This window comes from Dipodomys merriami, unplaced genomic scaffold, assembly GCF_024711535.1.
Source record: "Dipodomys merriami isolate MVZ:Mamm:240054 unplaced genomic scaffold, mDipMer1.0.p SCAF_4, whole genome shotgun sequence".
NCBI lineage: Eukaryota > Metazoa > Chordata > Mammalia > Rodentia > Heteromyidae > Dipodomys > Dipodomys merriami.
The window spans coordinates 55,409,860-55,432,092 of record NW_027205603.1 but is presented as its reverse complement, the minus strand read 5'-3'; the positions used below and the strand labels follow the sequence as shown (position 1 = coordinate 55,432,092).

The 22,233-nt window shown below is 34.4% G+C and overlaps 1 protein-coding gene across 1 annotated transcript in view; it reads left to right on the top strand.

Moving 5' to 3' along the window:
* Mmp16 (matrix metallopeptidase 16) overlaps window positions 1-22,233 on the top strand; it is a 239,489-nt gene that overhangs the window by 93,221 nt on the left and 124,035 nt on the right. The window contains exons 2-3 of the mRNA XM_069991021.1: window positions 13,665-13,813; window positions 21,493-21,615. Of these exons, the coding sequence (XP_069847122.1) occupies window positions 13,665-13,813; window positions 21,493-21,615 (272 nt within the window). The remainder of the gene's footprint in view (window positions 1-13,664; window positions 13,814-21,492; window positions 21,616-22,233) is intronic.

Here is a 22,233-nt window from a genome sequence, read left to right as displayed (position 1 = left end):
ATAACGTGTGTGTGTGTGTGTGTGTGTGTGTGTGTGTGTGTGTGTTTGTGTGTGTGTGTGTGTATTGGTACTGAGGACTGAGGATTAAACTCAAAGCTTCACTTGGTAGGCAGATGTTCTATCACTTGAGCCATATCGTCAGCCTTTTTCACTTTATCTTGTTTATCAGTGTCTCCTATTTCCCCTAGGTAGTTACTGACCCATAGTTCTCCTAGTTCTGCCTCCCAAGTAGCTAAGAGTATAGTTGTTATTCCACATACACACACCTTGAATGTATAATTTCTGTGCTAATTTTATTTCGTGCTTTCCCTTGTGCTCACCCCTCTGGTACAGATTATTTTTAAAATGTTTTTCACAACCCTCGAGGTGACAGATGTAGACACCAAAACTTAAGAAGGCCTTTGTGCTTTCGTCAAGATCACTTCCCCCTCCGTCCCTCTTTTTCTGTTGTGCTCTGGTCCTTGGGCTTGAACTTAGTGCCTGGATGCTGCCCCTGAGCTTCTTTGCTCCAAGGTTAGTAGTCTGCCACTTGAATCATAGCTCCATTCCTATCTGTTTTTGGTGGTTACATGGAGGTAAGAATCTCCTGGACTTTCTGCCCTAACTGGCAGAATCCTCAGATCTTAGCCTTCCTGCATTGCTAGGATAATAGGTGTGAGCCACCAGTATTATTTGATGGTTTCTTATTGAAGGTCCCTGAAAAACCTGTATCCTCCACACTTAAAAGCTTTTGTATCAAGTGCAAAACATGATCTCTCACATCATAACAGGCCATCTACAGCCTAATTCTCTCAGAGGCTAGAAAGAGTGATAAGGAAAAATAAGGATTTCTCTAATACTTGGTTAGCCAGGGAATGTAAGTATATATGAGACCATGATGGTTGTGGGGCTTGGATACAAAAAGATGAACCATTTACAGCTCAGTTGGGATAAGGTTTTAGATAGTAGATATACATTTTGGAGATATGTGACCTTGATGAGGTAGTTATGCAGAACTTTGGGGATTTAACAAATGCAAAGATAAAGAATTTTAAGCCATTAAAAAATAACCAATGGCAATCATACTGTCAAGAGCCAGAAAGTTAAATAAAGGAACTGATATTTTAAGATACTTCATCTTTCCATACGAAATAGGATAGGTCAAAACTGAAAACAAAATATAGAGCCAGAGAAGTTAATTAAGCAATTAGGAAATGTGTTAGATTATTAAAGTGCCAGGAAAAGAGAGCCCTGGTGCAGGGAAGTAACCTTGAAGATGGAAGGGCAAACCAAGGAGGCTTTTTAGAAACTCAAGAGATTCAAATGTTTTGAAATGTGTTTTCAGTTGTATTTAATGCTCTATTTTCATCCCCCAAATGATCTGCCCTATGACATGCATATGCCCTATCTGTGTGAACTTGTAGTGCACATACAGACTTCTATCCGAACCCCTGCTTGGGTCTGATGGTCAGACAGTAACCTTGATACAAATACTGTGATGTTATCTTTGTATCCAAGAGACCAGTATGCTGCTCAAACCACTATGCCCCAAATACATAAATAGAATAACAGCAGTGGTCACAATTATATCTGTAACATACTTTATAGCGTGCAGAGTTGCTTCTACCTCTAAAGTGAATAATCAATTCATCCATTAATCTGTTTCACCCATCTCCAGAATTGCATTAACTTCCTTACTGTAGCTCCTTTATGCACCTCTACCCCCCAACTCTACTCACAGTTCATAAAAAAGAAATATTTCTAACACAAATTTAGGCATGTCATTAAAGCCTTAATCCTCTTTCTACTTTCCTTATTATCTACACACACACACACACACACACACACACACACACACACACACACACACACACACACACACACACACACACACACACACACACACACACACACACACACACACACACACACACACACACACACACACACACACACACACACACACACACCCTACATGTTGCTTCATAGGCTGACAATGTAACTGTCTTTTCTAATCTGTTTGACCACATTTGGTTCCTTTTAGGTTCTTAAAAGGTTAGGATTCTTCAAACTCTTCCAGTTCTGTAGTGTGATGAAAATATCTGCCTAAAATATAGTAGAAAAAAAAACAGCAGCTTACAATTTTGTACTTTGGGTGAGGCTCAGCTAGAGCAGTTTATCTCGGCGAATACTGCTGCAAAGCCAGGAGCTGGAATTTTCTCAGTGCCTTTCATTCACTTGTGTAGCAGTTGATGCTGGCTTTAGATGAGGCAGCCAGTGGGAACACCACCTTGTGTGTGTTTTATGTTTCCACATAATGACAGGTGAGTTTTCAGGACAAGACTCATAAAAGAGAAAGCCAGGTGAAGATGGCCCACTGCTTCTACCATAGCCTACAAACAATCAGCACCATCTACATCACATTGTGTCCATCAGATCCAAATACAAACATTAGTATTTTTAATGCTAAAGAAACTTGTACTCTTTCCATAGCTGGGATGTGTCAAATAATTTGTACATGCATTTTGAAGATACCATCAATTCCTCTGTGTATTTGTACCCACATTCTCTCTCTTTATAAAGGTCAGCATTCTCTTTCTTATCTTTTTTTCTTAAAAGTTAAAATTCCAGGTTAATTATACATTTATCATATCTCTTCTTATTGTCCTATAAATATAAATTAGGTGTCATAGATCTTCACAACATTTATGTTCTGATTTGAAATTCTGTGTTTCTTTGGAGATTATTTATGGATATCTTTTACATTGATAATCCTCTAAGTTAAATGTGACCTGGTCTCACCCTGGTCTCAAACTTACACACAATGGGGATTCTGTAAGTATTGATCTAAAGAGTGAATAATGGAAAAAGTTTTAGTTTGTTTAGTCCTCTCTTTGTAAAAATCTGAAATGTGGTTTGTGCCCTTGAGAAATTCTAACTTCCACTCATTTGTCCTAAGATAGATTGATAGATAGATAGATAGATAGATAGATAGATAGATAGATAGATAGATAGATAGATAGATAACAGGTAACCTTATTTTGGAATTGCATGTCTTAATGTCACAGAGATACAAAGAATTTAACTTTCTAATTATCTTAATTAAAATTGTTCAACATTCACGTCACACTAGTCCCCCAAGAGAAAACAGCAAGTTTCACATTTAAGAACCTCTCCAGGAGAGGTGTTATGTTCAAGATTCTGAAGTACCCGATGGCCTGGAGAGAAGCAGCTGATTTGCAACTGATAGTTGGAAGGATTGTTGTGTTTTTAAATATCCTTCCCCTGTTCTCTATTTTGGAATTGTATCTGCCCCACTTAATTCTCTTTCTCCAAATCACAATTAACTTTCAGGTTTTAGTGCTTAGCAACTTCAATATCTATTATTCACTAGTAGAGAGCCACTATTAGACCCCTTTCTTTATAATTAGGTGGGGATCAGGAAGAATCAGGACACCATGTTGGCTTTCTCTTCAGGAGGCTTTGCTACTTTCAAAATCATCCCAGTTTGCTTGAACAGCTATGTCTTTTCAGCCTTTGGAGAACTGCCCATTCTTCCTTGCTAACTAGTAACTGATAGATAATATGGAAGCTAGTATCAAGTCTTATTTATCATGTATTTATTATTTTAGTGTGTTTTTCCCTTCCAGTAAAATGGATCACCTGACACTGATGAGGTTTAGATGTATAAAAGCAAAACATAAGATTTCTCACTTAGAATGCCTATAAGCCATTTTGTAGTAACTAGCATATGTCTGAGACAAGCAGAAACGGTGAAATAAGTTGATGTTAGGCAAAATGAACCTCAAGAAGGACTCAAATGTTTTTTCTTTCTTGCTATTGTTTCTAACATATTTATAAGTTGATTTCTTTGTTGTTTTGTATGTCCCTCCCCCATGGTATAATCCCTGTTTTCACTGTATTTGATGTTGGTATAATGTGTGGAGGGGAAGGGCAAAACAAATTGTTTAAATAGGGATACAGGTGGACCCATTGCAACAATGAGATGTACAAGACGTTATGTTGAAAAATGAACTTTACAATTTTGTTGGGGGGGGGGATTGGTAAGGGGAAACAAAGGAGGAGACAATGATGCTTGTTAAGAAATGTACTCATTACCTTGCTCATGTAATAGTAACCCCTTCGTACGGTATTTTCACAATAAAAAAACCTTATTAATAAATTTTTAAAAAGCAAAAACAAACAAACAAACAAACAACAAAAAAAGACTAGGTTTGTCAAGGGCCTAGTCCTCTTGGCTTCCTTTCAATTGCTAAGAGCAAGAGCCATTTTGGAGTCAAACTAATCCCTATATCTCTGGGTATCATGTAATTCCTCCATAGCCCTGAGCAATTTGATTAACCTTTCTCATCTTGTTTGCTCACCTATAAAATGAAGATAATAGTACCAACTTTTGAGACTTGTGGTGCTAATTATGTGAGTTAACATTTTAACATTAGCATGCTGGTTGGCTTAATAAATCTTAGCTCTAGGTGTGTGTTCACACTGAATATGAATGCTTTACTAAAAGCAATTTTCAAATACTTAAAAAAAAAGGATTACCAAATGACCTCCCACTAACCCTGACCTCTTAAAGTTCCTCTAAATTATATTATTGTCTGGTGCCTGCCCTTGAGGGATTACTGTTATTTGTTTAAAAAGTATGATGGCAGAGTTGGATGAGTTCAAAGTTAAGAACTGATGAGTCATCAGCCTTGAAAGTAGTAAGAGATTAATTTTAAGAATGATAACTAAGGACAACCTAGACATAGTTGAGGAACAACAAAAGACTGCAAGAAGGAAGTTCCATGGAAGAATAAAGTGAAAAGAAATGAGGACTGTGATTTTTCACCTGTACCAGCACTAAAATGACCATAAGTAAAATAAGAATCTTAACTGTGTTAGCCAAATTAGACTGTAAAGTCTCTTTTGCATTGAGAATTAAGATTAAACCCTTGGAAATAGGATTAGTGTTATTCCTAGAATATAAGCAACCTCAGTTTGGTGCCTTTTTATGATGTAAAATGGTCTGCTTTGTTTGCATGAAACCTGAAAACTCTTGGTTTTTGTAGACATGTTTTCAGATGGTCTGCTCTCTCATCTTCAGACTTAAATAGCTGCTCCTATGACTACCAAGCCTACTGAAAGGCAGCTGGCTCTCTTTTAAGAGGCAGACTATAATGACAGAGCCAAGTTTGGATATCAGTCAGATCTCTCTCTGAACTCTGATTGTTCCTCTTAATCTCCAGATATCTTGCAAGTTAATTAATTTTTCTAGGGCTTTATTATGTCATTTATGAAACACATTATGCTGTTAATTTAACTATTAAAGACAATGCATATAAGTTGCCTGGTCCATAGTAACAGTGAAGGAAATGTAGCAAGTGTTATTATCAATGATTGTTGGGAAAGGACTGACATTTACCAAAGAATCAATTGTTAACAGGTAACAAGAGAGTAGTTTGAGACAAAATCTTGAATGGATTGATTGTCCTTATAAAAATTGTTTCCACAGACTGAATAGCTTCAACAGAGTGAGGGAAATGGAAGAGCTTGGGGATTATCACATTGGGAAGAGAATCTAAAATATAGCTATTGATTGTTAATATATATACACACACACATATGTATAGCTATTGTCCTCTTGTCCTTTCTGGAGAGTGTCTTTGACTCATTGGAGAGAATTACAGGACATCTTCATTTATAAGAACTTAATTTTTTGCTAATGAGATAATTAATAATCAGATATTTCAAATGGAATATTTTCATCAACCAAGTTTTTAACATCCATCTTCTTTAAATTATATTTATGAACTCAGATGTTAAACATTATATTTGTCATTAAACATACTCAAATTATACATATTAAGATGACCTACGGATGATATAATATTTAAAAATAACTATTGCAAATTATATTTACATTGATTTGCACTCATTAGAGAGTTGCCATTAATCATCTTTATTGAGGATTCTGTGGCTATGCTTCATTCTTCTACACAGTGTTAAGTGGATCAAAATTCATTATTTCAAGGCCAGTTTATTTTTAATTTCTATCATTAAAATCTCATAAGCCAAAGGAGACACCTAACCAGGAAACATAAATTAAACTAGAAAAATGTATATAATTTTACCATCAACTAACCAGTGGTTTTTATTTCAAATAGAATTTGTCTAGTTAATTATTCCTGGAAAGTAATCAGAAAATATTGTGTTTTTATATTTTTTTAAATGTGGGGTTAATTTTTCCAAGTCTTTCCATTTTCTAACAAATGGGTCAATGTCATTCTTTCTGATGGAGGGATAGAATTCCATTGTGTATATATACCACATTTTCTTGATCCATTCATCTGCTGAGGGGCATCTGCGTTGGTTCCATATCTTAGCTATAGTAAATAGTGCTGCAATAAACATAGTCATGCTGGTAGCTATAGTGTGGTCTTGTTTGTAAACATAAGTGAAGTAAACCAGGCCCAAAGAAACATAGGTCCCATGGTTTCCCTTATTTGCAATATCTAGTATATGTCTGAGTCAAGCAGAAAAGGTCAGATAAGGTAATGTTAGGGAAATGAACCCTAAGATATATATTCAAATGTTTTTTTTCTTTCTAACACATTTATAAGATTATTTCTTTGTTGTTTTTTATGTCCCTCCCCCACAGTATAACCCCTGCTTTCACTGTATTTGATGTCGATATAATTTATGGAGGGGAAGGGGAAAAACAAATTGTTTAAATAGGGATATAGGTGGACCCATTGCAATAATGAGATGTACAAGTTGTTATGTCGAAAATGAACTTTACAAATTTGGTGCTGGGGTGGGGGGAGCGGGGAGGGTTGGGAGGGGGTGGCAGGGGAGGATGGGAAGGGATGGGAAGGGGAAACAAAGGAGGAGGCTACAATGCTTGATAAGAAATGTACTCATTATCTTGCCCATATAATTGTAACCTCTCTGTACAGTATTTTCACAATAAAATAAAAATAAAAAAATAAAAATGTGGGGTTAAAACCACTGAAACTATTTTTGGCAAGTTGTCTTAAAGGTAGAGGCTTTTGTGCCCAGGGTTTTAAAAACTAATAAAAGTATTTGAATAGAGCATGATTTTTTTGTGATTGTAGTGTTACATATGATGAGAACATTTCCACCCATTTATACTTAAAATAAACTGTGTGTATCTTCCTTTGAAATCAGTTCCTTTCTTCTGAATTGCCAACACATCATTTTTATTTTTAGAAACAAGGTCAAAGAGTTTTATTCCTTTTTTCTCCTGTCCCAAACAGGTATTGTATAGCATTTTACTAGCAACTACTGTCTTCACAAAAACAAAACAAAACAAAACAAAGAAACATGCACACACACTTGTGATAAAAGCAAATAAACCCTTTTATGTTCCATAACTCCTTTTAAAAAGTTTGCTATGAGAAAACCAGCAAACTTATATGTAATAGAAGGTGCTTGCTTCTTACTCTATGTATTTTAAAGTTGGATGATTTGCCTGGCTCCAGTGGCCCACCCTGTAATCCTAGCCTCTCAAGAGGCTGAGATCTGAAGATCCTGGTTTGAACTGAAGTCAGCCTCAGGAGGAAATCTGTGAGATTCTTATCTCCAATTAACCATTAGAAAACCTGAAGTGGCACTGTGGGTCAAAGTGGTAGAGCTGCAGCCTTAAGAGAAAAAGCTCAGAGCCAGTGCCCAGTCGCTGAGTTCAAGCCCCACAACCAAAAAAAAAAGTCTAATATTTGTATTTTAAGATAACATTATTCACAAATCCATATGAACTGACTCAGCCAAATAGCTTGTCCCGTAACATGTTAGAATCAAATCTGATCTTTGATTAGCACATTTTATTTGTTTTAAATAATGAGTTTTATATATGAAATTTTCATACCCTTGATCAGTGTCATCCCTTATTCTGTTCTGTCTCCTCTCCTCCTCAGAATGACTTTATAGTGAAACACTGTCCACTTTGGAGCTCTACCTCCACTCTCAGCACACCTTGTAGCTCATTGTCAGCACTAATCTTCACTTAGCATTAAAACACTGATTTAATGGGGGGGGTTGTCTGCCTCGGAATAAGAAAATGAATGTGATAGAAAGTAGAATCATGCCAAGATTATTTTAAAGCAGATTTTTGGTCATTATTTCTTGCTAAGTAGCAGCATGGAGACTTGTTCTATTCATTATTGATCATGCTTTGCTTTGGGGAGGTATTTGTCGCTCTCTTTGTATAAGGATATATAGAGTAAATTTACTTAGGATATCTAATCATAAAGGCAGAGCAAATGATAGATTACAATCCCCAGTAAATATCCAGAATGTCTTAGATATGAGCTGTTGTTGTTGCTGTTGTTTGTGCCAGTCCTGGGCTTGAACTCAGGGCTTGGGCACTATCCCTGAGCGTTTTTGCTTCAGGCTAGTGCTGTACTTGAGCCATAGCTCTACTTCTTGCTTTTTGCGGGGGGTGGGGGGTGGGGGAGTGGGGGGTGGGGTAAGGGGGTGTAGGGGGGTAGCTAATTGAGGGAGATATGAATCTCACCAAAGCTATCTTCAGATCCCAGCCTTTTGAGTAGTTAAGTTTACAGTCCAGAGCCACCAGCACACAGCAAAGGAATTGTTTTTATCTCTGTAGTTCAGTGATTGCTATCCAAGATGCTTTTGCTTCCACAATGACAAAGTACAAAGCACTGCTCACTTATAGGCAGAGAGGAAGAGTGGAAAAAAATACCTTTTACAGCATTTATAGTCCAATTTTTAGTTACTACTCCAAATAAAAGAGTTTTAAGTCAAGGTGAAAATAAAATATGGTCATGATAATCATTGCAACTTTTACTAAAAAGCCAGCTGCTTGGCTTGGTGACCATTGTTTCTTGAGTGATAAGATAGCTAGTAGAGCAGACTTTTTTAGTAAGATGTTTAGTAGAATAGACTGGTTTCTTTACTGTTTTACTTCAAGTTTAAGAAGCCAGTTGATAGATGGTAAAATTCTAAATGAGCTGAGTTCTGTATGTTCAATTTCACACACTGTTTCATTCATGGTAAGGATGAGATGGTGATTTAGAACCCATTCAGAGTTTTGAAAGAAGAGGCAGACTAATTTCTGCCTCATTAACTTATCTTATGAATTTTCAATTTGACCAATTCTGTATGCCTACTCCCACATTACTTTTAAGTTTTGGGAGTAACAGGTAGCCATAATTCATATTAATAGTACTTTTCAGTCTACAAAACGTTGGCTCTAAATCTGACCATTATTTGGTGAATAAATGTCATTTCAGGAAAAAGTATCCTAGATCTGTAGCAGAGTTGGCTGATGATGACTAAAATAGGATGCTGATCATTTTTGTTATTAGTTTTGCTTTATAACAGAACATAATAAACTTTTATAGATATTACATACTGAAAAATGGAAATTCATCTTTATGAAATCAAGATCTTTTCTATTTAAATGCATTCTTTCAGTTATACATCATCAATATGGTCAGTTATTATTTCAGAATATGTATGAACAATTATGGATTTAAATACATTCATTAGTATGATAAGGTTTTATGTACCAGTATTTTTAAAGTAATTCCATTAAAAACATATAATTTTATAAATAATAATTTACACTAAACAAATGCTTTGAAATATTTTATCAGTTTCTCTTTTATTTGAGGAGTATTATGGGTCATATGAACTTCATACAGGGAATCACAGACTCACTCTATATTAGTGGAAAGTTAACTACATTGAACATAGCCACAAATCTGTGCCTCAGTTTCCTATAGGCATTGAAGACTAGAAAAATGATTGTCCAAGTTAAACAAAATTCTAAAACCATTCCTCCTTAGATATTCTTCCAATGATTTTTGCAATATATAAATATATAAAAAAGAACCCTTCTAATCATAATAAATTCAGTATTTCAGTCCGTTAATTTTATGTTATTTTGAACTACATCTTAGCTCCTTGTAAACATTCAAGTAGTTATTATAAAATGTTGTTGCTTATATAATATCCTGTAAGAAGTAGTTTTGTAATTGTTCTTCTATTTGTGATTCACTTGAGTAAAGCAATTATAGTGTCTAAATTTACATGAATGAGTCAATGAATTATATTTATTTATTTTGCTGTTTATATTATTTATTTTTTTGCTGTTATTCTTTTTATTAAGTAGTTGTACAAAGGTGTTACAAGTCCATAAGTTATGGGTAGTACAGTGATTCTTGGACAGAGTCACCCTTTCCTTCTTTCTCTACCTTTTTCTCCTTCTTGTTCTTAACCTTCTGCCTTTGATTTACTCCCCAAAGTATTCCATTTTTGAATACTAGAGAAAAGCATTTATTTTTCTAGTTATCATACTAGTCTAGTGAAATAAACAAGAATGACTTAGTCACTGCTTGAATTTGCTGCTCATTATATGAACTGTTAACATCTTTCATTGATAACTGTCAACATTCTGCTTAACCTTCAACAACTGCGTTCATTAATATAGTTCTTCATAATATGTGAATCTGAAATATCACTGACAAGAACATTTCTCTAGTGGATTTGCTGGCAGGTTGCATGCCTGCTGCATCTTGTTTATATTACAGTCTAAAAATCAGCACATCACTTAATATTCAAGTCTTTACCTTTTATTTCTTGATATACCTTCTTGCTCCACAGAGAGTAGCAGTATTCTGGTTGTTCCTCCACTGGAGTTATCACCAAGTGTGGAAAATTAGTTCTATCCAAAAATAGCAAGATACTTGAGTAAGTTAGTAGCACGAGGAGTGCAATTCAAGATCAGATTTTGCAGTTCCTTTAGAGGTTCTGTAGTTGTTCATCTGCACGGTAATGTGATGCTGTAAGTCCCAGATAGTACACAAATCAAATATTTCTTTGAAGAAACATATTAATCTCTTGATAATTTTTAGCACTCTTATATGGACTTATCATTCCAACGAACACAATAAGCAAAACAATAGAACAAGACAAAACAGAACTTGCCAGATGGTTTAAATTTCTTTGTTTTTAAGAAAATGGGATTTTAAATAGTATATGGTTATTTCTTTCCAAGGACAATTTTAACTTAAACAGAAGCAATTTTGATAGCTGAAGACAATTAATTGGCATGAAATAATAAAACTCACTGAGCACGAGGTTATTTTGGTAGCCTAATACTATCTAAGGTGAACTATACTAGCATACAAAAATGTTTTATTTCTCCAAAAGTACATACTAGAACTTGCTCCTTAACTATGAATAAAATGTGTGTTTGAGATCACTGGAAAAGTATCAAGGCTCAAGTAATTTCAAGAGGCAAAATCACTATTCCCAATTTAAAAAAATATTAAAAACAGATATGGTGTAAGACAACATGATGTCTGTGGGAAAACATGCACATGCATATATATTTGAAATGTGTACATACGTCCTCCTCTCCATGTATGGTCATCTAAATGCATTTTATGAATAGTAAATATAGAAAGACTGCATAGCACATTAACCTTGGACTTCAGAAGATTGCAAGTAAGGTGATATGTGAAATATTACTTTGTGATTTATTTTCTTTTCCAATTAGATACCATGTTTTAATTTCATTTAAAAAAGTTTGCTTCTTGGCTAACAAATCAAAATGTTGATCTATTATCTAGAAAACAAATTTTCACCATAGAATGAAAGATCTCATAGGCTTCCTGTTGTTTTCCAATTAAAACGAATTACCACCTTGTCAGTCATTCAGAACAAAACAGCATTTCCTGATTAACATAATATAAAAAAATGACTTGAAGAAGTCACAATTCATTTTTTCCTCTTATTTGAATATTTGAAATCATTTGTTTGAAATGCTAAGGCATAAATCAAATATGCATTTGCAGAACATGCTATTTTTTCATTATATACTTAATGTTTATGTATTTTTTAGTCCTTCCATTTGTATATAAATGATAGGGTTTTATTAATGATTTTCTCTTCTTGCTGTTCTCATAAATGTAATTGCCAGTAGCTTAGCATCCACGTGTAACCTAGCAACAAATCAACTGTAACAAGAGAGAAATGAACACAGTGTTATGGAAAAATTATTTATTTTAAGCATATTGACACATCTATATTATTAAAATTATCTAATTTTTGAGAAATGGAATAACAGTAGTTATTTTTTTACCAAGTAATATTCCAGCCTGCCTCCTGAATGGAGTAAAAATGGAATCTATTTCAGATTGCACCACTGTTATCTAGGTAACTGAATATATTATCCCTGGCAGCCTATTCATTACAGATCAGATGAACAGATTGTCTTGACATGCTTTGGCTATATGGTAGATACATTTACTAGATTGAGTTTCCCCAGTAAACCTTCATGATACTGATATATTGCTCATCTCATAAATAGTTTTAGAATAAATGTTATAATTTGTTTTCAAGAAGTTCTGATTATACTACATTCTTAGGCAAGCAACATTTGAAAGTATCATAGACTGTTCATACATGTATGTTTCATATTTTAAGACTGATATAAGTATGAATCTCTTTTGAGGAAGTTTGATGTTTTCTTATTATAGTCACTAGGGAATTAAGCCTAATGTGCTTTGTTAGTAACTTTATAAAGGAAACATTTCAGTTTCCTGAACTTCTGAAGGATTCTCATTCATGTGATATAGAGACAGAGATAGAAAAGCACACAGTGATGAATGCCTTCCACTGAGTAGTACTACAGCAGCTATGTGGCCTATATCAATTGTAGCTCACTGTACTTCAAGAAACCTCAGAGCCCTTGGGATGATTAAAGTAAAAACAGCTGGTTGGACCATAGACTATACATAGGATTTTAAATGAATGCACCAACTTGTAAAACTGGAAAGCATCTGCTTCCTGGTAGATTGTATTTTTGTTCAAATGCTTTTAAGCTATCACCTCAAATGACTCTGACTTATTTCTCTAATCAGGAATAGGATATGAGCTCAACTCTAACTTTCTCTCACTGTAGTTTTTTCTCTCACTATCGTATTAGATTCTCTTCACCAAGGAGAGTTCAAAAGAGAGTTAAAAAGAGAATTAAGCATATTTCATAAGACAGTCAGATTTCACCTTTGCAATGACATCATATAAATTTGACCTTATAAATCATGTGAAGTAAATAAAGACTATCTTTTATATGAAAAAGCTGCCTTTTCTAGGAAATTCCTTGCTACAACCAAATAGACTTGTTATAAACTTAAACTGAAAATGTCATGACAGAATAACAGGGATTTCATCTTAGAAAGTCACTCATCAAGTTGTAGTAACTGTCCAGTTATTCAGTCTTTCAGAGGTGTACATTAACTGACTCTTCTAGTGAAGATGCCTTGATAGAGTCATATTATTAACACAGAACATTCTTCACTGTGAGAGGTTGAGTTCCTAAAAAGCAGCGAAAACTTTGTGTTTTGTGCGATATTTACTACACTACTTTATGTGCAATAGCCTTGATATACAATAAGCTTCTAGGGAACAGTAATCTTTTCCCAAAGTAAAATATATGGATATATTAGAAAGGCCCAAAACATCTACTAGAATAGTACTAGCACAGTATGTAATTTATATTAGAAATAGATATATGAATAATGTTCATGTTAATGAAATGAAGTTTGCTAATCTATAGTAGACACAAATTAATTGCTAGGAAGTTATTGTTATACCGTGAGGCTGATTTAAAGTGACTCAACTTGTTATTGCAGGTCTGGTTACAAAAGTACGGCTATCTTCCACCGACTGAGCCCCGGATGTCGGTGCTGCGTTCTGCAGAGACCATGCAGTCTGCCCTCTCTGCCATGCAGCAGTTCTATGGCATTAACATGACAGGGAAAGTGGACAGAAACACAATTGAGTAAGTAATGACACCTGAACTCCTATTTTGTCCTTTTAATCCAAACTAATAGACTTTAAAGTATTACACAAACTTCAGCAGCTCCTAATAGAATAATTTGTCTCATGAACTTTCTTTGGCATTTGTCCATCTTAAAACTTCTGTCCTCAAAGTTATTGTACATAACCCCTGTTTTCACTGTGTTTAATGTTGGTATAATTTGGGGAGAGGAAGGGAAAAAACAAATTGTTTAAATAGGGATACAGGTGGACCCATTGCAACAATGAGATGTCGAAAATGAACTTTACAACTTTACAACTTTGGCTGGGGGAAGCGGGGGCAGGGATGGGAAGGGGAAACAAAAGAAGAGGCAACAACATTTAATAAGAAATGTACTCATAACCTTGCTCGTGTAATTGTAACCCCTCTTTATGATATTTTCACAGTTAAAAAAAAAGATTTTGTACATTGAAAGGTCAATCTAAGGTTTACTCGCCTACTTTTAGCAAAAGATGGAAGACATGATTATGAGCCACAGTTGGTGTCTGGTTGAAGCCACTTTATGAGAAAGTGCCAGGGAAGGGTAGAGCCGGTCTTTATAACTGGTAATAATGTGTTATGTTAAGTGTTATTAGGTTAGTACTATAATGGAAATATAAAGAACTGGAAATTTGGAAGCAGTTCAAATCAGATTTTTTATTTTGGGTGGGAAAGATGGTTGATGCCAGAGACCAAGTTTTTAGCAGGTTACGACTTCCACACTGGTGAGAGTCCCCAGAGGAGATAAATTAAATTGACTTTTCAGTGACATATCATTACTTTCGGTTTCTTACACACAAAGGAGTTTCTTACTCTCTAATAATATTTAATTCCTTGATTCATCTACTAGTAACATGTCAGTGATCACTTTGTGAAAGACACATGTATAGTGGTAAGAGCCAGGGCCTTGTTACCTTGCTGTGAGTAGAACACCATCTATGGGTAACTACATAGTCACAGAGTGTTTACTCACTGGCTCACTATACTTCCCCTAGCGTCATGAGGTTATGTTGTTGCTTCTGGGCGAGAAAGGAAGAATGGTTAAATATTTTTTCAGTAGAGGAAAAGTCATGTGTTTTTAGAGATCTAAAACAAATATGTAATAAAGAAACATATGTAAATAAATCTGTTTTTTAGTTTGATGACCAGACATGGGCTTCTGAGCAGGAAGACACGATCGATTTATCTCATTACTTGCTCAGATAAAGAAACTGAATGTCAAAGGCTAAGAGAATTCCAGAATGGTGGCATAAACTAACTCCACCATGTGGAACTTGCTTCACTATAGACCTCAACAAATAATATTTCATTTTTGTTTATTTTTTTGTATTTTGGGTGCTATTGCAATTTGAAATCAAGACCTGAAACTTATTGCATTAGTTGAGCTGAATTTCCAATCTTTTTGCTTCAGTTACTTCATATTTTCATTTAGAGTCTTGTGTTTTTCCATGGCGCCACCCGGCTCAAATCTTGCTCTTTATTCTTTATGGCTAGGATGGCTTGTCATATGCAACACTCAGCTTTATTGTTTGAGCTGGGGTCTGGATGACTGCCTGGCCTCATTAAATCCAGGAACCTCTTGAGCTCTCTCCCAAGTAGCTAGGAATATAGCCATGAGCCACCATATCTGGTCAAGAAATAACATTATTTACCCTTTAATATCTGAAGTATGGGGCTCAGACATAACTCTGACATGTCAAACTAACAACATACAATTCTGAAATTACATTTTGTCTTCTGTTATTTATAGTATTGTGATTCTATATCATTTTATATCATCAGGAGAGGAACACAGACAGTTAAAGCTTTAAGATGAAAAAACTTCAAACCCATTTGTGAAAATAAATACACAACCTCCTCTATCACTTTTTTATAGAAGTGTAAACACTTTCATTTATATTTTAGAAAATAAAATTAATAAGTGATATAGCAAATCCTTCAACAGTTATATGCTTTGTAAGTATTGAGATTCAAATTTTGAAATATCTGCCCAGCTGAACTCTGATTATTGCAATTTTCTCTTTATAAAATAATACCAAACTTTTACTTTTAAGCCATGATTACAACTTCTCCAAAATTAAAGTTTCAAGTTAGTAAAACATAAAACTTCAGCTAGTTCTGTGTTTTGATACCAGCTATAGGATTATAGTCTGTTTAAATTGCACAGTTAACCCCAACATTGTCATTGTATAAAACACACTGGACAGTTTGCTCATAGAGAACTGTTACCTTTTGATTCACTTTATTTTTGTTTGTATTTCCTTCCTCTTTTGAGACAGGGTCCTGCTAGGTAATCCCACCCTCCAGAGTGCTGGGCTTACACATATGCATCCCTATGACTCAGCCCACTTTCTTAGAGAATAGAACATAATTTCTTTTTGAATTGCAAGTAACTTGAAGTTTTGGAAACAAATGAAAGTGCTTGAATGCCTAACTTTACTAATGCCAGAATATTTAAAAATTTAGCTCTAAATATTGAATTTATCAGAGTTGGACAAAAGGTAGTATCTGTTTCTCCACTTTAGAGAAATTGGTTATTTGAAGGATTCATGATGGATAGGTTTTATTGTCTGAAAGTGAGATAATAAAAGAGGATAACATAAAATATGTGCAAGATTTATTCGGTCCATCACGTGGTGATGAGTGTGAACAATTTGTGGCTGTCAGGAGGATGTAAAATTACAGAAGTGCAGAGAAGAACATGGTCCTTCAAGCCTAGCATGGCTTAGTAGCCACACATAAAGCGTAGTAGTAACAGTGAATAGGCGGTAAAATAGCAGATCATTGAAACTAATTACAGGAACAGATTATCCATCCAGGCAGCCATTAATGTAAAACCAAATTAGGTTTGTTGCTTGCTTTTTTCCTTCTTTGTTTTTGTATGTTTTTTAACAAAAATCATCCAATTCAGTTTGAATTTTATTTTTAATTTATGGTGTGTTTATCCGGCAGTCATTTCTAGGTGAAGCTTCAAAAGACTTGCTGACCCTCTCTCATTGTTTCTTTGTCCCCAGCCACACCTCCTCTGCTCCTTCTGTCTGCTTGGACTTTATTATTCCTGTCACTCCCTGGAGAAGCCCTGTGGCTTCATTTACTGGCTGCCTATTTTTCCATTAGAATATTTCTGCTTCTGAGGTGTGACTTCCCAGGTTACTTGGATCAAACAGTGTATACTGGTTTTAGAAGCATAATCCCCACAATCATACTGTTCAAATAGTGTTTATACAATCACAGGCGAATATATAATAACAATTCATGCTGAGATGACATTATTATTTTACATAATTAAATAATAAGGTATGAATTTTTAATCTCAGTCTTGCTACATAAAATAAGGTCTATAAGTATAGGATTAAACTCATGCCTTTGTATTAAAATAGCATCTTATCCATTTTCAGATACTATAAACTATTAACATATCTTAATCTTTTCAAAACTGCATGTGTTTATATTGAATAATTGTATCCTCCTTTGGCAGGCAGACATGGTGTGTTTAATCTATAATTCTTGGGTAATTAAAAGTAATGATTACAATTGTGGTAAGCTCTACATTATGTCGATGAATTTAACCAGTTTCAAGTAACACATTCAGATATTATTTGACCTACTGTATGGCTTATATATTAATTAGAACTAGTGTAGGAGAAATAGTAATACATTCTTATTCCCCACAAAAATTAATTACCTGATATTGTCTTTGTTCTTTTAAATTATGAGGTTGGCTAGCAACTTTTTGTGAGCAAGCTCACTTAAGTTGCTTAATGAATATTGTTGTATATAGTATGCATAAAAGAGATATTTTAAGCAAGTCAAGAATGCAGTCATAATATTCAGTGCATATTTTTTGAAACTAAGAAAATGAAGGAATGAGTCAGGTTGGGAGGCTTAGAATATGAAGTGAGTAATATTCATCAAGATACGTTATACTTATAAATTGACATGTTAAATGACAGACCATTTGTACAACAACTTAATAAAAAAATAATAAAATATTTAAAGATATTTTAGCATGAAAAATTCAAAACAATAGGAAAATAAGCCTGATATATTTTATATGAATTGTATATGAACTTTTAAATCTCCAACTTGCTACATAAAATAAGGTCTATAGGTATAGAGGTCAACTCATACCTTTGTATTAAAATAGCATCTTATCCATTTTTTACATGCAATAAAATATTGACAAGTCTTAGACTCTGCTCAAAGTTTTTAAAACTTTGGTTTATTGTTATTTTGTGTATACAGTGTTATGTATTGAAGAATGACTAATGAGAGATTCTTTCTTTTGTTTTTTTTTTTGGTACAGTCGTGGGGCCTGAACTCTGGGCCTGGGCACTGTCCCTCAGCTCTTTAGCTCAAGGCTAGCGCTCTACACTTGAGCCACAGCGCCACTTCCAGCTTTTTTCTTTTTGCTTATGTGGTGCTGAGGAATCGAACCCAGGACCTCAGGCATGCAGGGAAAGAGCTCTACCACTGAGCCACCTTCCCAGCCCAAAGAGAGAGAGAGATTATTTCTTAAAGCATTTGATCTTTCTTTCAAAATACATATTTTATATATATATATATATATATATATATATATATATGGGAATATATGTGTGTGTTTATTCTAATGCATTGAGTAATCTGAATATACATATTTTATTTAAACTATGCTAGAAATATAATTTAATTAAAATTCATTTAATACAAGCAAGTACCTTTTCTACAAAATTATTGTAGAATTGCAGTAATATTTGAACTCTACATTGCCAGTTGAAATTTGTATATAGATATACTAAGAGCCAGAACAATTTGGACTTAACAATGTTCTGTGTGGTTTTTATTATTTTATTTAAATATTCAAGTTAATACTTAGACTTCCCTTTCAATTTAGGTAGAAAATATGTGGTTTTCAGTAACTAATGGTATTTTTTAAAAGTACTGAATATTCTAGGGTACTGAAATATTATAGCATTACAGGGTGGGTCTATCCTCAGTTGTTTTGGAAGAAGTGATAATAAGAGAAACCTTATATTCCCATTCTAAAAGATGAAAGCATTAACAAGAGCAGACACTAACTGGACTTTCTTCTCCTTTATGATCTGAATGGCTTGATGCATTTTTCTCTGTACTTATATTGAAGTGCTTTAAATTTGCCCCTCTGACCTGTGAGTCACATGAGCATACATGCAGGCAGTTCATGAATTGGTAAAGATACTCTGGTCCAGAGCAAGCTGTCCGCCAACATTTTGAGCTCTAAGTAAATGTTACTTTAAAATCTTCTTGTGACTACTAGACTTACCTTCTTTGAGCACAAACAAAACCTAAAGCTGTTTAAAGTAATAAAAACAAACATATTTAAACATTCCGAGAATGACCTCAGGGACAGCCCTAAGCTGTAGATACTACTTTTACTTTCAATTAAAATTTGTAAAGTTTGATAGATGAAAGCATCTCTGTGAAATGAATATTGTTCTCACAGTGATAATTGGAAGAAGCATAAAGTATGTTTGGGGACTCATATTTTTCTCTTGGTAAAGATATGCCAAGCTACTGCATGGCGCAATTCCACCAGCCAGGGGTGGCACTCCCATTCTATTCTGCTACAAGACTGTTCGTATAGCCCACTGCAGCACCAACAGATACTTGGACTACAACTCTTATATTCATTCCACTGGGAGTCCTGCATTGGGCGGCCTGTATTTCTCAAGCATGGTCAGTGTATGTCAACACCTGTACATATGCTATAAAGCTGTTCAGAGGTTGTTACTACTTTATTTACATTAAAAAACAGATATTTGTCCTTACCTCTATTATCAAAGCATGAGAAATATCTCTGTTTTGAATAATGTAAAATGTTTCATTTTAGCAAACAGGTCAAGGTGAACAGAAACAAGTAAATTTTGTATGCAGCCATTATTTCTATTGCTTTTACTATTGATACTGGTATGATTACTACCTGATTATTTACAATTATTATGATGGTAATAGCAGTAGCTATCTATTAGACTGTAGTCCAAATGATTCACACAATTTAACTACATTAATCTTTAAAGTACTTTAGTAAAGGAGGTAACATTATCATCTCACTTCGTAGATGAGGAAACTGAAGCATAGAAAGCAACCTTTACCTCCAGGCATCGGGCAGTGAGGTAGAAGGAAAAGTGTGATAGATTTCTTTGAAAATATGATGATGTATTTCCTCTATATAAAATCAACTTTGTCAGAGGTCCATTAATGTTTATTTGTTCAATAAATTTGCCTTAAAATATGCACTAAAATGCCATTTTAATTTTGAAAATACAAGAGTGGCTGATTTATCCATGTAATATATAAACTAATTCATTTTTCACATAATGGGCAGTTTCAGATAGCCATCTCTTTAGTCAATTCCATTTTTAAAATTTATTTTTAAATTGTATTGTCAAAGTGATATACAGAGGGGTTACAGTTCCATAAGTAAGGTAGTGAGTACATTTATTGTGAATCTGGTTACCCCCTCCCTCATTTTTCTCCCACTTTCCCGCCCTCCCAGCCTCCCCCACACCAGTTGTACAGATCATTTCCAACATAGTTTTTGTGAGTATCATTGTTGCATTGGTTCCCCCTTGTCCTTTGTCTCACCATTTTGTACAATAAGGAAATTATCAAGTGCCTGACATAATAAAGCAAAAACTGATTCTTTCATTCACACACTCTGGGTCATGTAGCATCACAGGACTCAAAAGGAAAACTCAAAATCATGAACATCTTTCCCCTTAGAAAACACAATAGGATAGATAGAAAACATAACAATGATCAAATGACACTCTCTAGAAATGACGTTAGACTATTATATGTGAATAAACATGAAACTCAGTGAATTGAAAGCATCATTTCACTTCCAAATACAAATGTTGCACTCTATTCCTCAGCTACAGAGCTTCATTTCAGAAACCTTATTTTTAACTTAGCTTTATTATTAGTAAAGATTCACAGCAAAGGACTACTTCCTGAAGATGGGATAATGATCAAAAGTAAGAAGAAAATTTGGGGACATGAATTTATATGTACAAACAACTCACTGCTACTTAAGTTAGAAGAGAATGGATTATACCAAGTTGAATCCTGGAACTAGATTTAAAAAATTGTTGAATGCTAAATTGAATGAAACTTTAATGACTCTCACATAGTTACAGATCTTCTAAGAGCAGATTCGTTTTGGAAGCTATATTTCAGTCTGCAATTAGCCAAAAAAAAAAAAAAAGATTAGGAGGAAAAATATCTAAGGAATGCTAATGTTAAACCACTGATTCTTGTATATGCCTTCCCAAAATTCTATTTAGATTCAAATTGCAAGAAAATTACTTTTATCCCTGGACTTTATGGTTTACTGCCTTCAATAATATTGTCTCATATTAAACTATTCATTGATTTCCTTTTAAAATTAATGATTAGGAGTGCTGGGAAGGTGGCTCAGTGGTAGAGTGCTTGCCTTGCATGCATGAGGCCCTGGGTTTGATTCTTCAGCACCATATAACAGAAAAAGCCAGAAGTGGCACTGTGGCTCAAGAGGTAGAGCACTAGCTTTGAGCTGAAGAGCTGAGGGACAGCACCCAGGCCCAGAGTTCAGGCCTTATGACCGACAAAAAAATGATTAGGGGTTTCAATAAATAACAGATATTACTGCTTTTTTTCAGCTGGATGAAAAAGCCTCGATGTGGTGTACCTGATCAGACAAGAGGTAGTTCCAAATTTAATATTCGTCGAAAACGATATGCATTAACAGGACAGAAGTGGCAACACAAACACATCACATACAGGTACAGAAAGAGAACAATTAATGGCTTTTCCATTGCAATTTGTTTTGACACAGTTTATATATTTTATGCACTTGGACTACATGTTAGCATTGGGTGTAATTATGTTAAAACTCAGTGGAAAGGGGAATAAATTATCCACATGGGTACATTAGTTGAAACGTCTCTTTTGTATACTAGTGTTTCTCCTTTTGAATGGATTCCAGCACTCTTTGAAGGATTTTGTGATGCATCTCTGAATTAGTGTCTTCTGAGATAAGTGTTCATATTATAAAAGGAAAATCAAATAATTAAGTACATAAAATTGTCTTTTAAATGAAATACCTTGAGAATCAATAATTTACTCAGTCTCACTTTTATTATTTTGCTTCTTATCTTTTTAGAAACCATTGAAATATATAGTCTTTGTTGTATTATTTCAGTGAAGCAAAATTCTTTCCAAACTACAATGACAACTGCTGATCATATAAATGCTTATGTTTATTTTCAACTGAACTGCTGCTTATGGAATACCAATCCAATAGTGGTAGGCCCTGGGCATAAAATACAGGACCCTATTTGTCCTCTGCAATTTGTAGTCATGTAGAAAAGTGACAAAAAATGGAAAATCTGATTGAAATG